Source organism: Ctenopharyngodon idella, chromosome 1, assembly GCF_019924925.1.
Source record: "Ctenopharyngodon idella isolate HZGC_01 chromosome 1, HZGC01, whole genome shotgun sequence".
Classification (NCBI taxonomy): Eukaryota; Metazoa; Chordata; class Actinopteri; order Cypriniformes; family Xenocyprididae; genus Ctenopharyngodon; species Ctenopharyngodon idella.
This window is the reverse complement of record NC_067220.1, coordinates 21949785-21964818: the sequence shown is the minus strand read 5'-3', so window position 1 is coordinate 21964818 and position 15034 is coordinate 21949785. Positions and strand designations below refer to the sequence as shown.

Here is a 15034-nt window from a genome sequence, read left to right as displayed (position 1 = left end):
GTAAATTTAAATGTATATACACTAGCACTCAAAAGTTTGTTTTTGTTGTTTTTGAAAGAAGTCTCTTATGTTTATCCAGGCTGCATAAATTTGATCAAAAGTAAAGAAAAACCAATAATATTGTATCACATGATTCTTTAGTAATCATTCTAATATGCTGATTTGGTGCTAAAGAAAGATTTCTTATGATCAGTGTTGTGCTGCTTAATTTTTTTTTTTGGAAACCATGACTTTTTTTTTTTTTTTTTTCAGGATTCTTTAATGAACAAACTTCAAAAGCACAGTATTTATTTGAAACAGAAATCTGTGACATTGTAAAAGTCTTTACTGTCACTTTTGATCAATTTAATGCATCTTTGCTGAATATAAGTATATGTATATATATTTTTTTTTTTCAAATTATACTTACTTTTGAATGGTAGTGTACATTGTAATAAAAATTGTAAGGCAAGTACATAGTAGATAAAGAGTAGACAAATATAAACAGGGACAGTTGTGTGTTTGCATTCAAAAAGCTTAAATCACTGCACTTAAATCAGCTCCAGTGGGCCTGATCTTACAACTACTACTTAAAGGGTTAGTTCACCCCCAAAATAAAAATTCTGTCATTAATTACTCATCCTCAGGTCGTTCCAAACCCTTAAGACTTTCATTCATCTTTGGAACACAAATGAAGATCTTTTTGATGACATAATGCTGTCAGATTTCCTTCCATAGACTGCCTTCTCAACTTTGACACTTCAAAAAGCTCATAAAGAGATCAGAAAACGAATTGAGCAGTTTAGTCCAAATTTTCTGAAGAGACTTAATCACTTGTTATGATGAACAGATTTAATTTAGGCTTTTACTCGCATATAATCAGCAAACATAAGCAGAAGCTCAACCTAACCTGATTGACGCACAAGAACAAACCTCTTCCGGAAGCTCAAACGTGCAGCGTAACACGAGAATGAACCTCATTGGTTGCGCAGCATGTTTGTTCTTCCGGAAGAGGTTTGTTCTTGTGCATCATTCAGCTTAGGTTGAGCTTCTGCTTATGTCAAAGTTTCAGTTGAAAAGGCAGTTTATGGAAGGAAATCTGACAGCATTCTGTCATGAAAAAGATCTTCATTTGTGTTCCAAACATGAACAAAGTTTGGAACGACATGAAGGTGAGTAATTAATGACAGAATTTTCATTTTGGGGTGAACTAACCCTTTAATATAGTCATACAAACTGATCCTAAATCACCCCCTAAAACATTTTAAGATCAGTCTCCTTTTCTCTTGTGAGCCGTCTTTAACAGTTTTAGCATCTAATAAGATCAGCAGATAATCAGATCACCATCCATTAATGCAACATATTGACGTAAAGCAAGACCACTGATCCTTGTTAAAGGTGTAATCAGTAAAAAAAAAGTTTAGATGTAAAGAAGTAAATAATCTTAAGCTGGACAATTACATTTATAATGTACAATCACATGGGAATAGGACTCCTATGAGAAAAAGCAGTTTTATTCTACATAGAGGGTTCCCCATCAATGGGGCTATGTTGAGATCACATAAACAGGCATTGAAATATTTGGTCAATAATGCACGAATATTTCTCTCAAATATCTGCGACTATTTCTCTCAAATAATATACATGAGGAACGTACAGCTGAGCTGGACAGTAGTTAAATTATTGTTTTGTTCGTTTGTTTTTGGTTTCATGACACATTTGTCTGACCATATTGTAAAGAGATAAGAAGGTGAGCAAGGTGATTTTATACTGATGGTCTAGCTTGGCATGCAGGGTCCTTAAAAACAATTGTACAAATTTTTGTGGACACCGTAATACTTTTTCAGGATTCTTTGATGAATAGGAAGTTAAAAAGAATAGCATTTTTTTTTTTTTTTTTAAAACAACATTTTTAACCAATTTATAACGCCTTTAACTGTCACTTTGGATTGGTTTATTGCATCCTTGCTTAATAAAAGTATGAATTTATTTTAAGGTATTTTTTCATCAGTGCGGATAGTCAGTAAAGACTGGATAAAGACTGGATTTGAAAAGCAAATCTGAATTGGGTGGAGTGTAAACACTGTATTATACTAGTTGTATATTATACAACTTATACTGCTGTGGTTCTAAGGATGTTATGACATTTATACACCCTTTGTGCGCATTTTTATTCTCTTACCTAGGGCCCCACAAACCTACGGGTGCAATTCAACAGTCAAAATGAAAGAACGCGAGTGGAAAAGCATTAAAAATCACACTGACCTCACATGGGGAGCGTGAAAACACAACAGACACAGTGGCCACACCACTAAATGCCCATGGCCACCATAAAATGTGTTTGAACTCAATCCAAGAATTTCCATTTTATTGGTGTGTGTGGAATGAGAATCATAACAAAAGAAACAAATGCTGATAAGTGTCAAAAAATAAAGTCAAAAGACCATTGGGATAAATAAATAAAAGCCAAAAATAAAGTCAGGGAACGCTAACAAAAATTTACTAAGCGCACCTTTAAATATCACTAGGAGGCTACAAGTATTTGCAGCAGACAATAAATATGGGTTTAGAATCCAAAAGTGCAAAATGGGAAATTAAAAAAAAATATGTATAAAAGTACAAATTGACATACAGACAGCATCTTCTGGTGATGGGAGGACCAGCAGCACCACAATATTCTCCAGCACATATGGCTTGAGTTTGTCCAGGTGGGTCGGCCCTACCCCTCTTTCAGAAAGACTGATCTGAAGTGCAATTCTGCCCTCTTCAGACACTAAACACCAACCCTGTGAGGAAAAAAAGAGAGAAACGTAAAGGCTGTAGGCACATATTATATCAACATGCTACACACCCGTCAACACAAAATAGAAGAATGCAAAGCATTCCAACTAAACAAGACCTGCCCTGTCTGAACATTCAATCACCAGATGACTTGTAAACCAATGCAACTGTCATCTCACTACATGATTTTAGGTGTCAGCGTCATTTAAAAATAATTATATTTCGGTGCACATGTTTTCTTTAAGTGGATTGCTGTTAACAGCCACATCAGCTTCCTGCTGAAATATTAGTTGTACTCTGACAACTACTTCCAGGACTTTTCCCTCTTGCATTCGAACTTAAAATGTGAAAATCATGGTGATGTTGTTTTTGTGTATAATAAAGTTATGCTAAAAATAGTAAATGAAAAAAAAAAACATTTATTCTGGCTATGACACAACAGCAACAAATCGATGGAGGATGTCCGGATTTGACCTGAGCTTATTACTTTTTGGATATTTTTTTGGATTTTATGCTACTAACAAAGGAGCTAGAGATGTGCATTCAGTTCCTGATTCTTTCTCTGTTATTTACTGATGCTTAGCAAAATACTCTGTTTGTGAGCTCAAAGTTTTATGTAACAGCAGCAGCTCTGAGCATGTGACCAAATGTACAAATCTTATTGGACTGCCAGTTTACTTTGCAGAATTTAGAACATCTCTCCATTAAAAACTGTTGGAAATGTTTGAGTCGGTCTGAACAGAAGTATTAACACATTTTTTTGCACCGAAACTAGGCCTTAAAACAGTTACTGAAACTGAAATGACTTCACACATTAACAGTGTTCAGTTAAGAACTAGGCTCAACACTTACTCTAGCTAAAAGTTCAAATTCAAGTCACGTAATGACATACCTTATCTCAGAGTTAACAGAATATTTCAAGGGTTAGTAAATGTAACATTCATACCTGGGGCTGATTGTAGAACATTTTTGGTAAACTGCAGTCAAGCAGCAGACCTAAAATTGTTATATTAGAAGCATCTTCCTGCAGGAGCAAAGAAAAAGAACATTCAAATTCATCAGTTCAGAAGTTCTTTTCAGACTAAATTAAATAATCACTAAAAACTATATCATTTACATTATTTAGTAGACACTTTCATTTGAAGCAACTTAGAATATATTATAAAACACAAGCATAGCTCCATAGTTAAACAATACATAATTTTTGCGTGGCAGTTTCAATAGTGAACAAAGAAAGTGTCTTAAGTGTAGATGATACTAAATAAGGTACTGAATCCATCTTCAGGGGCCCAGTGCAGCTTTTTTGTTCATTCTTAACGTGAAAGAAGTTAACTTTCACTTCCTCCATCTCTTCAGGCAACATGAATAATTCAATACATTTAAGACCATCAGTCAATGAGATGGGCCCCTTTAAAAGACAGGTAGTCATCTCTGCCTACAAAGTGCTATTGAATATACATTTTAAAGCTAGTGGCTTACCAAGTGATTTTTCAACAGATTTTCAGTATTATTTAAATTTAAGGGATTTCAATTTAAAGGATTTGAATGTGGGAGGTGTATGTGACCACATCTGTGAACATTAACAAACCCATCACCTTTGTGCCCTTGAGCAAGGCACCAAAAATTTAAAAATTCTTACATTTACTCTCCATCATGCCATACCAAACCAGTATGACCTTCACAAAAGAAGATGCAGAATGTTCATGCCATTGTTTTTTTTTTTTTTATACATATAATGAAAGCAGATGGTGACTAGGGGCTAGTCAAGCTCCAAATATGACAACAAAGCTCTAATAAAGCAACATAAAAGTAGTCTACTACATATTATTTGTGTGCCATATATCAAATCTTCTGGAGACTGAAATTTAAGTCTAAAAATCTAATTTGCGCAGTTGTATATTCAAATATGTTGTGCTGGTTACTTGTTGAATAAGGCAGCCTCCAATCACCATTAATTTTATTGTATGGAAATGAGCACCTTGGAGATTCTGCTAAATGTCTCCTTTTGTGTCACACGAAAGAAAAAAGAAAAAATTCAGACGAGTTTGGAAAGACATGAGAGTAAATAAATGATGACACAGCAAACTACTGACCTGTTCAAATACACACATATTTGCGATCTTGGCCACTTGAGAGCTCGTGCACGCAACAGGAAGTACGTACGCAAGACTGTCCCATGTCTTAAAACTGCCAAAGTGCAGTGGCCTTAATGCACACTAAACCCACACTATCTTGAATACCGCTTCTGAGCGGCCCAATCATGCATTATGTTCGGGACCTCACATGTCCCGAAATCGCAAGATGTTGAGGAAAACATTTCACTGTAAGTTAAATTAATTAGATATAACATATAATTTGGTAGTAAAACAAAGTGTTGCACATTTTATTGGTGCAAATATGGGCAGGGTATGTGTATTTTGCACAATATTTGCAACTGCTTTTTATCACGTAATTAGAACCACCACAATTTTAAAATTGTGTGTTAATTACATAGCGACTACTGAACATACTGACATTCAGAAGTTTATTTTAAAATGCAAAGTATTGGAAATAAAAAAGCTCTGTAAACTTGCATTTTTTGCCAGACTATAAGTGTGTCCCATGAGGTAATCAAAAGTTCTATACACACTTGCGGTCTTTATACCTACTTGAACACTTTGGCCAAATACAGGAAATGCGTCATGTAAGTAGACAAGTGATCAAGTGCAAAGACCGCAAGTATGGGTATTTGGACAGGACATATATTTTAGCTCGAGGGGGCTTATCCCTGTAAAAAGTTCATGCACATTTTACAAACACTCCAGCAAGACACTGATTGTCCATGGTGAAAAATCATGCCACTACAATATGACAGCGAATTGGTGTGAAGTGTCAGAGGAACTGGTTTAATTGAGCACCCTTCTTCCAGAAGTGTCAAGATTTCAGCAGTTGTTGATAGATGAAACATCCCCTACTGTCAGTGGCGTAACATTGTTTTAAAAAGTAGGTGGAACAGGAGTGTGTGTGGGGGAGTTGCTAATACAAATTTTAATGGTATTGGTACCGACTACTGGAATTTTGGTACCATGACAACACTACATTCCAGCGCCAAATCGCCTCTTATTTAACACAAATGAACGTCAACTGGATATATTTCATTTGTAGTAGGTATATATCCGTGCAGCGAGATGTTTCAAAAAAAGTGGTGGGGACAACATAGACCCTGGCAAAAAGTGGTGTGGACATGCCCGCCCGCAAATTACGCCTATGTCTACTGTTATCAAGTTGTTTCGAGTTGGTTTATTCAACACATACTAGAGTAGAGATACTTGACATGTCAGCTGCAAACCACTTCGTTAAATTACAAGTGAACAGCAAGTTTACATAATCTCTCCTTAAGAACGTATCTGGTCGCAATCACTTTTAGCTAATCATGTAGAACCAACAGCTTAAGCACTACACATCACATTAAGCCTGAAATTAGTCAAGAAGTGTGCGGATACAGGTTTGTTCCCAGAATCAAGAGTTTTGAGGTAAGGATCATATTGTCCTAGCAGACCAGTCAGCTGGCTCTCAAGAGGAATAGCCACTTATATTCAGTTGTCATTCAGTATGAGACACTGCAGTGGTTTCATCCAAACACAGAGCTCAATTTAAATGTGGCCTCTACAACAGAAGTGTGTCTATATTTAAACTTGTTTATGAGAGCTAAGACCCAGCAGAACACCTATAAGAGATAAAACAGACTACATCATCTACCTCTGTCAAACCATCAACTCTGAGAAGAAACATACAGTCGTCTTGTGATGCAGGTTTGATCGTGATTTAGTAAAATGTCTAACACAAATCAACCATGCAGCAAATACTATATTTTTAGACACCTGAGCATGAGTTAGTTTTCCAAGTTTTGACAGTTCTGGGGTAAATGTACATGTTGTTGTATAAAAGATGGGTAAAGTATTTAATAAAAATAAAACTTATTGCCAAACCCAACTCTTACACAATTGTCTTGGAACAGAACTGAAATATAATGTCTTACTTGCAAAATAGGCAATCTGATATTCATTATTATTGTTTGTTTTTTAACTTATTTTAATTTAAGTTGTTATTTATTTATTTGTTTAATAGGTTTAAGCAAAACTAAAATGTCTCCAACCACCTCCTGGAGCACATGCATAATGCATAATGCATAAGGCTAGTGGAAAAAAAAAAAGCAAAGTCTAGAGATGTATTTTTGTAAGTTCTAAAAGACTTCTTAACTTGAGCGCTGCATGTTTAGAACGTCATGTCATGCACAAGATGCTGCAAAAGACGCAAATGCAATGGTCTAACACAAATGTTTACAGACAAAAAGAATGGAAAAGCAGCACAGTAGAATGCAAAAATGTGATCTGTGCGAACGGCACCTAATGCAGTCATTTTTGCTTTCTGTGCTCGCCATAAGAAAAATATCAACACAAGAGAGACTAGTCATGTGAGTTTGCTTGGGTGTCTCTGCTGTTTAGGCATATTATTTTTCCATGTATGATGACCTGAATGTGTGTGTTAATGGCTATGACAGTAATAGGAGACAGAAGCACTCAGCTGTCGCTGGACCTCATGTGTCATCCAGCACAAAGGAAAGAACATCTGCGCATGTAAGCTCACAACTAAACAAACAGTATATCCACATCAACGATGCTTACCTGAGTTTGTGTTAGATTAATGCTTTGTATGTGGGGAAATATCAGAATGCTATCTTTTCTTTGGACGCCCTTGACTGATGCCCCAGGGACGCCAACCCCAAAAACCTAGGAGAGAAAAAGAGACACACATTTCAAGATATAAGAATAGAGTTACAAATACACACAAGTGTGAATTTAGTTTGTTTAAAAAATAATAATAATTAAAAAAATAATAATAATTTAATGTTTTATGCTTTAAATGCTTGACGAATTTTATAGTTTTGTAGACAAATTTAAATTGAGCTTATGGTATTAAGTGTTTTTTTTTTTTTTCTGTTGTTTGTTTGTTTTTTACCAAACAGATTAATGAGCTGGACCAAGGTAAGCATCTGTAGTTAAAAAGTATATCATTTTTTTGTTTTTCTGAAAATGACTGATCGGTTTGTTAGTAGACCCTTAACTGTTTTACTGTATTTTTAAATCAAATAAATGCAGCCTTAATGACCATATAAGAGACTTCTTTCAAATCCATTAAAAACTGTTACCGACCCCAAACTTTTGAACGGTAGTATAATAAAGATTTAGTAGGTGTTTCCAAACTTTTGACTGGTAGTGTAAACTGCATTTCAATAGAGTTTTTTTCTTCATACATAAAAAAATATGACACCAAAGTGTCAGCTTTTATGAGGTCACCAGGAACTTATTCAGAACGAAAACATGACTACAGAAGACATTTGTAATATATGTTACATGACCTGAATACTAATATATATTCCAGTGCAGATAGCTTTGGTGATTACAGTGAATGTGTTTGATGACAGTCATACAGTATCACACTATTCTCGCTATTTCAGGGGAATGTGTACCTTCAAGCTTGTTGCTCATCACTATGTACTGTAACATACATAACTGCCCTACATTTCCAGAATGATACGGCTTGACCTTGATTCAGTTAAATTTGTAGACAAACATCTTTTAAAACATTTAAAAGAATATGTTAAGAGTAAGGCAGACAAAAAAGAAAAGCAAACAGCATATAAATTGTCCCAGGCGCAGCTTCGGTCTTGAATGTTAAAGTCCCCCTGTGGTGAAAATCAAGTTTTTAATGTTGTTCATATGTCTATCTGGTGTTTTTTTAACATGCTTTAAGACAAATCGTGTGCAGATTCATAAGTCAACAGCATTGCTAAGTATTTTCTCTTTAAAACTACAGTGAACCAAAGACAGTCTCAAACCCGCGGTTTGAAATCACTGGTGTTTCTGACATCACAAACTACCTTCATGTCAACGTGCGGGCAGGCTTTAGCATATCATTAACTGACCGCGCAAGGCAGTCTCAAAAGGTTATCACGGTATATTTTTCTGTTGATATGAAAAATCAGGTAGATTTAGAAATATGGCGGGTGTCTGAGGTATATTACGATGTTATGAAGAACTAAATGCCTTTCTCCACTGACGTTCTAAGTTGTTCAAAGTGTTTCTAAGGATACAGATTGTTAGAAGGCAGCTGTCTGACTCCTGAATGTGAACATGGTTTGTGTAACATCATCAACACATTATTATGTTTGATAATATAGTCAAGCAAAACGCTAATCATATTAATTGCCGTTATGTGTCTGACATTGTAAAAAGCGATACCATTGTGCAGTGTTTACCTCATGAAGCTGACCGTGTGGATCTCATCTGAGCTCGTGCGAGTGAGTGGAGGCGGGGCTAATTATCATATTCATAGATCCATGTATATTAAATAAGGCAAGGGTGTAGAGTTACATTCAAGCTATTTTAAAGCATTAAGATTTTTTATTTATTTTTTTTTTCACAGGAAAAAATATGTTTAAATATGTAATTTTAGTGATCAAAGATGATCTTTAGGGGATAAAATTATTGATTACAGGGGAACTTTAAATTTTATATGATTTCCACCCAAAATGATTGGCTGAAAAGCATGCTTTGGTTGAGAGAGAGAGAGAGAGAGAGAGAGAGAGAGAGAGAGAGAGAGAGAGAGAGAGAGAGCACATTCTTAAAGTGATCACTAACTGTGGGAATACCATTTACCACTGTCATTTTATGCAACCGGCTACATTTGCACTGCTGCCAATCTAAATAAACCTTTTTAAAATATGAATATCTCCCACATGTGCCCCTAAATAATTTGATGTGTACATGAAACCTCAAAAAAAAAAAAAAAAAAAAAGGGGGGTAAAAGTGACTGTGTAATGCTATAGTTCTACACAACTTGCCTGGTATGATATCACCCCATGGGTTGATGTGTTAATAAATAAAGAGATTTCTTCATTGCCCTCCACTGTGGGAAGGAAAATGATTTTAAAAGATGTGCTCCCTCTGGGTGGAATTACCTGTAACACAAAAGAAAATACAAGAAACTGAATGACAAGAAACACTGGATTACATTTATATGGGAAAATGAGACCAATTCAATTCATCTAGAGGAAGAGAGAGAGAGCAGACCAAATGTGAAATGGAGTGCATACTTACCCTTCTGTGGAAGGAAGGCATGTGAAAATGTCTGCTGGATGTAAACACAGAGAGCAGAGAGACTGGGAGCTCTGGACTGAGATTGCGGATATTTACGGTTTCAGCTCTTGGCAGCCCCACCGGCCTGCAGAATGACAGATCCACATGTTAAAGAGCGAAATACTGCATTATAGACTCCAAAATCACATTCATTGTTTCTGTTAAAGCATGTCACTGTGAACACAACCATTGTGAAACAGAAAAGCTGATCTAAATGAATGATATGTCAGGGAACGTTATGCTTATATGAACATTCCTGCCTTGCAGCATTACCTTGTTCAAAAGGAGATCATTTATTTATGTCTCCAGACAGAAACGGCAGAAGCACACTTCTCTAAAGCATCACAATGAGAACGGTTTACAGACTGTTACAACACTTGAGCAAAGATGAAAGTAAATGTCATTCAAAGCCACACACGTCTATTAAAAGACTTGAGTTGACCTTTCAAAGCTGATTCTAACCACAGTAAGCTTAGCAACTCAGCTCTTTATGTTATGATGTTCTGTGGTCAAAGGCCAGTTTCAAAAGAGGTGTGTGAATATCAGCATGTGAAACGCGGCGGCCAATAAAAACGACTCCAGATCCTATCAGACCAGCAATTAATCTTAAGTGTTCATATGTGTCTGACTAGGTACACATCCACATCTAGAGTTACCAAAACTCAACACTGCTAATGCACAGACTAGGTAACCAACTAGACTACTGTAGGTCTTTTGATAAACTGCACCATTTGCCGTTTCTGTAAAGAATAGCATCCAACAACTGTATGGACAATTACTCAACTTTTAAAATTATAAAACATTATCAAGTAAGAAATATGCATTTAGACAGGCTAAATCAATGACATCGCTTATCAATCACATCATACCCGCGTTACCCTCGGTTTCTGGTTTTATTTTGTAGAAACCATGGAAACACCAAAGACGCTTTAATATATTATGTGTTTTATTAGACAGGTGAGCAACTGTTTGGATGGATACATTCATCGACAGAAAACTAATCATGTTATATAGCTCAACACAGTAAGTCTTATTGTTTAAATCTCGTTTTCTTGATTTACAGCAAATTCCATGTTTTACCATGCCTAATATCGATCTAGCTTACTGCAGTGTGCAACAAGTGTCTCATAGCAGCTGCCGAGCGAACGTAGAGTAGCACTATAACAACTTTCAACACACATATATCTAATATAATAAAACAGCGCTGCTTTACCCCACATACGAATGTCCGGAAGAAGCGGAAGCGGCGACTGCGGCATAATAAAAGTTCCGCTGCTCTCGAGACGTGTGTCACGCTCGTCTCTCATTAGCAATCACTCCAGCAGCCTCGTTTCTGCTCACACAGCACTCGGCCCAGCTCTGCTTTATACTACAGTAACGTTAATAATCTCATCCATTAACATGGTTTCTGCCCGAGTCCTGTCCCGATTCTTTTCCACCGGCTGCAGACATGAAGGCAACACATCCCATGATTCCATGAAATCAAGGCATCATCAAGCTAGGCCTTTGTTTTGAATGAGCGACCTCTAGCGGCAAAAAAATAAAAAAATAAAATAAAAAATTACATATTGTAGCTTTAAAAGAAAACTTCTGTAAAAAAAAAAATATATATATATTTTGGTGCATCATCGAAAAATTAATTTTGATTTAATTTATAATATAACAATGGCATAACTTAGAAATATAATGGCATAAATAACAATTATAATAATAAATAATAATAATAATAATAATAATAATAATAATAACAACTTATTTTAATGTATGACAAAATATAAAATATAAATACATTGTTGTTGTTATTATTATTATTATTGTTGTTGTTGTTGTTGTATGACCATTTAGTTATTATTGCATAAAAATGGATGTACATTTTTTGATTATGTTATCATTCATAAAAAGTCAGAATTAGTTTGCAAGAGGTTGCCAAAATTGGAAACCAATAAATTATGTAACAATGTCTGAGAACTGCCATACCAAGTCTAAGCTGTTGCCTCACTGTGTGTGTCCTAATGGAAGCAGTGATGGGAGTATGAGGGGTGTGTGTGAGTGTGTTTAAGGCAGATAATAAGATGTAGATGGTGGTGCAGAAGCACTGATGAAATTAGAAGCCAGACGAAACAAGGGCATGTTTCTCTCGCTCTTTCACTCTCTATCTATGCAGTATTTGGTATTGCATCATTGCAGGAACAAGTATTGGGAAAACACGTGCAGACTATTACCTACCTGTGCATACATGTGCAAAGAAACATTTATTATGCAATACACCTCTGTGTATCTAGAGCAGCTAGTGTGAAAATATTTGCACGAAAAAAAAATTAATTGGATATTTAAAACCAAAAGATAGCAATGATTTGGTTTGGCAATGGCAATTATGGCCAATCTTTAAGCTTTAATTTTGTGGAAATGTTTTATAATATTTAAATTACATTTATATGGGGCAATAAGATATTATATAAATACAGTATTTGTATATTATAATTAATATTTAACAAACTTTTATAATATAACGTGAAAGATGACAAACAATGAACAATGATAACACTGTTGTTGTGGTTTACAGAAGATACTTTATCTGTTTTTGTCTATTATTTGCATTTGTGGCCTTGAAGAAATCCCGAGGATAACTACTTTCAGGTTGTAATATTTGGATTAGGTTACTGATTAAATATTGAATTACATATTTTTTTTTAAATAACCTACCCATGTCTAGTCACTCGCATATACAATGTTTACATTGCGCTTGAAAACCAAAGAATCACGAATCCACTGTCAACAAAGATTTACGGTCCTACTAAACATAAATCTGTCAGGTTTTCAAAGCCCTTTCATAAATATTAAAGACACACTGTGTATTTTTCAACCTAATACTGTTTGAAGACAAAGTTAAGATTCCCCAACATCAAAAGTGTTTATTGTACCTAGTGCTGCATTTTGATAATCAATTAATCTATATCAAATTATTATAATAATATTAAAAAGAACATGAAACTATCTAAGAGGCAAGAGGTGAAAAGAGGAAGAATATGATATATGAAATTTAACAGTTATTGATTATACAATATATTATAACTTGTGTTAGAAATAGGATTTTAATTAATTATAGTTCATATAAACCCTAAATTTGGCATCTCATATTATATTGGTTGTAGACTCCTCTCTGTTGCACTACTTAGGAATGACATGTATGCACATGCTCCAAGTATTTCAAGTTTAACAACAATAAACACTTCTTGTTAGGTTGAGTCATTTCTTCAAAATATAATAGTAAAACGTTAGTTATGTCCTGGCGAAAATTGATTCTTTGACAGGCCATAAGGAAAATGTTGATAATTAAAATTCTTTGCATTTGAGGAAAAGTTGCATGTTTATTTTATCTTTATATATGTGCCGTGACTTACACCTTTAGTTTTAAGGTGTGTGTGTTTACTTTTACTACTACCTTTATACCCTGGTGAAATACCTCTCAACAGCATTCAACAACACCAGCACTCTGCCAAAGTGCTTGATGCAGCAATGACCGTATGAAATTACATGCCCGTGACCTTCTTTGAAGCATTTAATATAAAAATGCTTTAGAAACTTGTGTTCAACAATTTTTTAAACATAGAAATAACATAGTTGTGAAATCTGGCTCTGCGTTGTCCTAATGAAAGGTCACAAGCTCCAGTAATGCTTCCTTCAAATGGGACTATCAGCATTGAAACAGACATCTACAACCTTTCTAACTCTAGTTATTTCTTAAGGTCAAAATGAAATCAGTGCAGTAGTCTCCAAACTCTGTTCCTCAATCAGAAGAAAAGAAACTCCATCCATATTTGGTCATCCTTTCTCAAGAGTTAGTTTAGCCACAAGCCAAGTTCTGCTTTAAAATAGAGCAGACTTTAAAATACCATTTAGACTTTATGGACAAAATCTGTGGCAAGTTGATGATTAACAAATAAAATCATTTTCAACCCTTAATTTTTTAATATAAAACTATATGTTTATAGCAATGCACTTACAATGAAAGTCAAAAAGGCAACCTCTACAAACACGGTTTTGAAAGTATAACCATTTCTAAAATTCTTATAGTTATAGCCAATATTTCTACACATAAACATACAGCTTAATAATCTTTGTAAATCTTTGAATTATATAAAGCTGTTATGTTTAAAGGGGACCTATAATGAAGTCTCTGGAGTCCCCAGAATGTGTCTGTGAAGTTTCAGCTTAAAATATCCCACAGATTATTTATTATAGCTTGTCAAATTTACCCCAATTGACCCTTCGCAAAACCCGCCCCCCTTAGTTACTGTTGCTTTGTAAGACAAGTCATGGCACTGTCATGCCACACAGATTGAAAAATACATCGCGGAGCAAAGAGGACACTGACAACACGTCGACAGACAAGACAGAGCAGGTTACTTATGATATTAAACAAAGTCCCAGCTTTCAAATTGTGTAATTTTTTAAGAAATTCGAACAATAAAAACCATTTTGTGGCTCTTTAATGTGATCGTGACAGATCGCTGTAGCGCCTCAGCTCAAGCGGCTCGTGAACCGATCATCTATTACTACTAGTTAATTTATAGCATCAAATAAACATGAGAAGGAATGTTGTTTTAAACGCGGAAAGATGTCAGTACACACCATTTTTCAAGTTCAAGTCCACCAAGGTTAATCTTCTAACTCCTGACTGCTTTGTCGGACAAAATGGCGGATTCGGCATTATGATTGGTTAGATCGCTTGTCAATCAAACTCCCGGCGAAGGGTCAATTGGGTGTGAGCAAAAACACACCGTTTTGTGTGTGTGTCCCTTTAAATGCAGATGAGCTGCTGCTCCTGGCCCGCTTTCCAGAAGAGGGCGGAGCTTTAACAGCTCACGCTTTGATTGCTCAACAACAACAAAGCTGGAGAATCTCACACAGCCAAAATGACAATTTTCAGTAATGGTGTTCAGCCTTAAATTGTTCAAACTGGAGTCAGACACTGATGGAGAGACTCAGGAAGAAGTTACAACTTTTAGAATGCAACTGGACATTTCTGAATGGTTAGTGGATAAATTTATGTAGTTGCTGGGGAGTTGATCCAACTCAAATCCAGCATTGAACTG

At 35.3% G+C, this 15034-nt stretch overlaps 1 protein-coding gene across 6 annotated transcripts in view; it reads right to left on the bottom strand.

The window, feature by feature from the left end:
• The window catches only part of tmem131l (transmembrane 131 like), a 57068-nt gene that overhangs the window by 19192 nt on the left and 22842 nt on the right, over positions 1-15034 (bottom strand). For all 6 annotated transcript variants that reach the window (XM_051913555.1, XM_051913630.1, XM_051913717.1 and 3 more), the window contains exons 5-9: positions 9900-10023; positions 9644-9760; positions 7425-7529; positions 3707-3784; positions 2612-2765 (exon numbers count right to left, since the gene is read on the bottom strand). In XM_051913555.1, coding sequence (XP_051769515.1) covers positions 2612-2765; positions 3707-3784; positions 7425-7529; positions 9644-9760; positions 9900-10023 — 578 coding nt within the window. The remainder of the gene's footprint in view (positions 1-2611; positions 2766-3706; positions 3785-7424; positions 7530-9643; positions 9761-9899; positions 10024-15034) is intronic.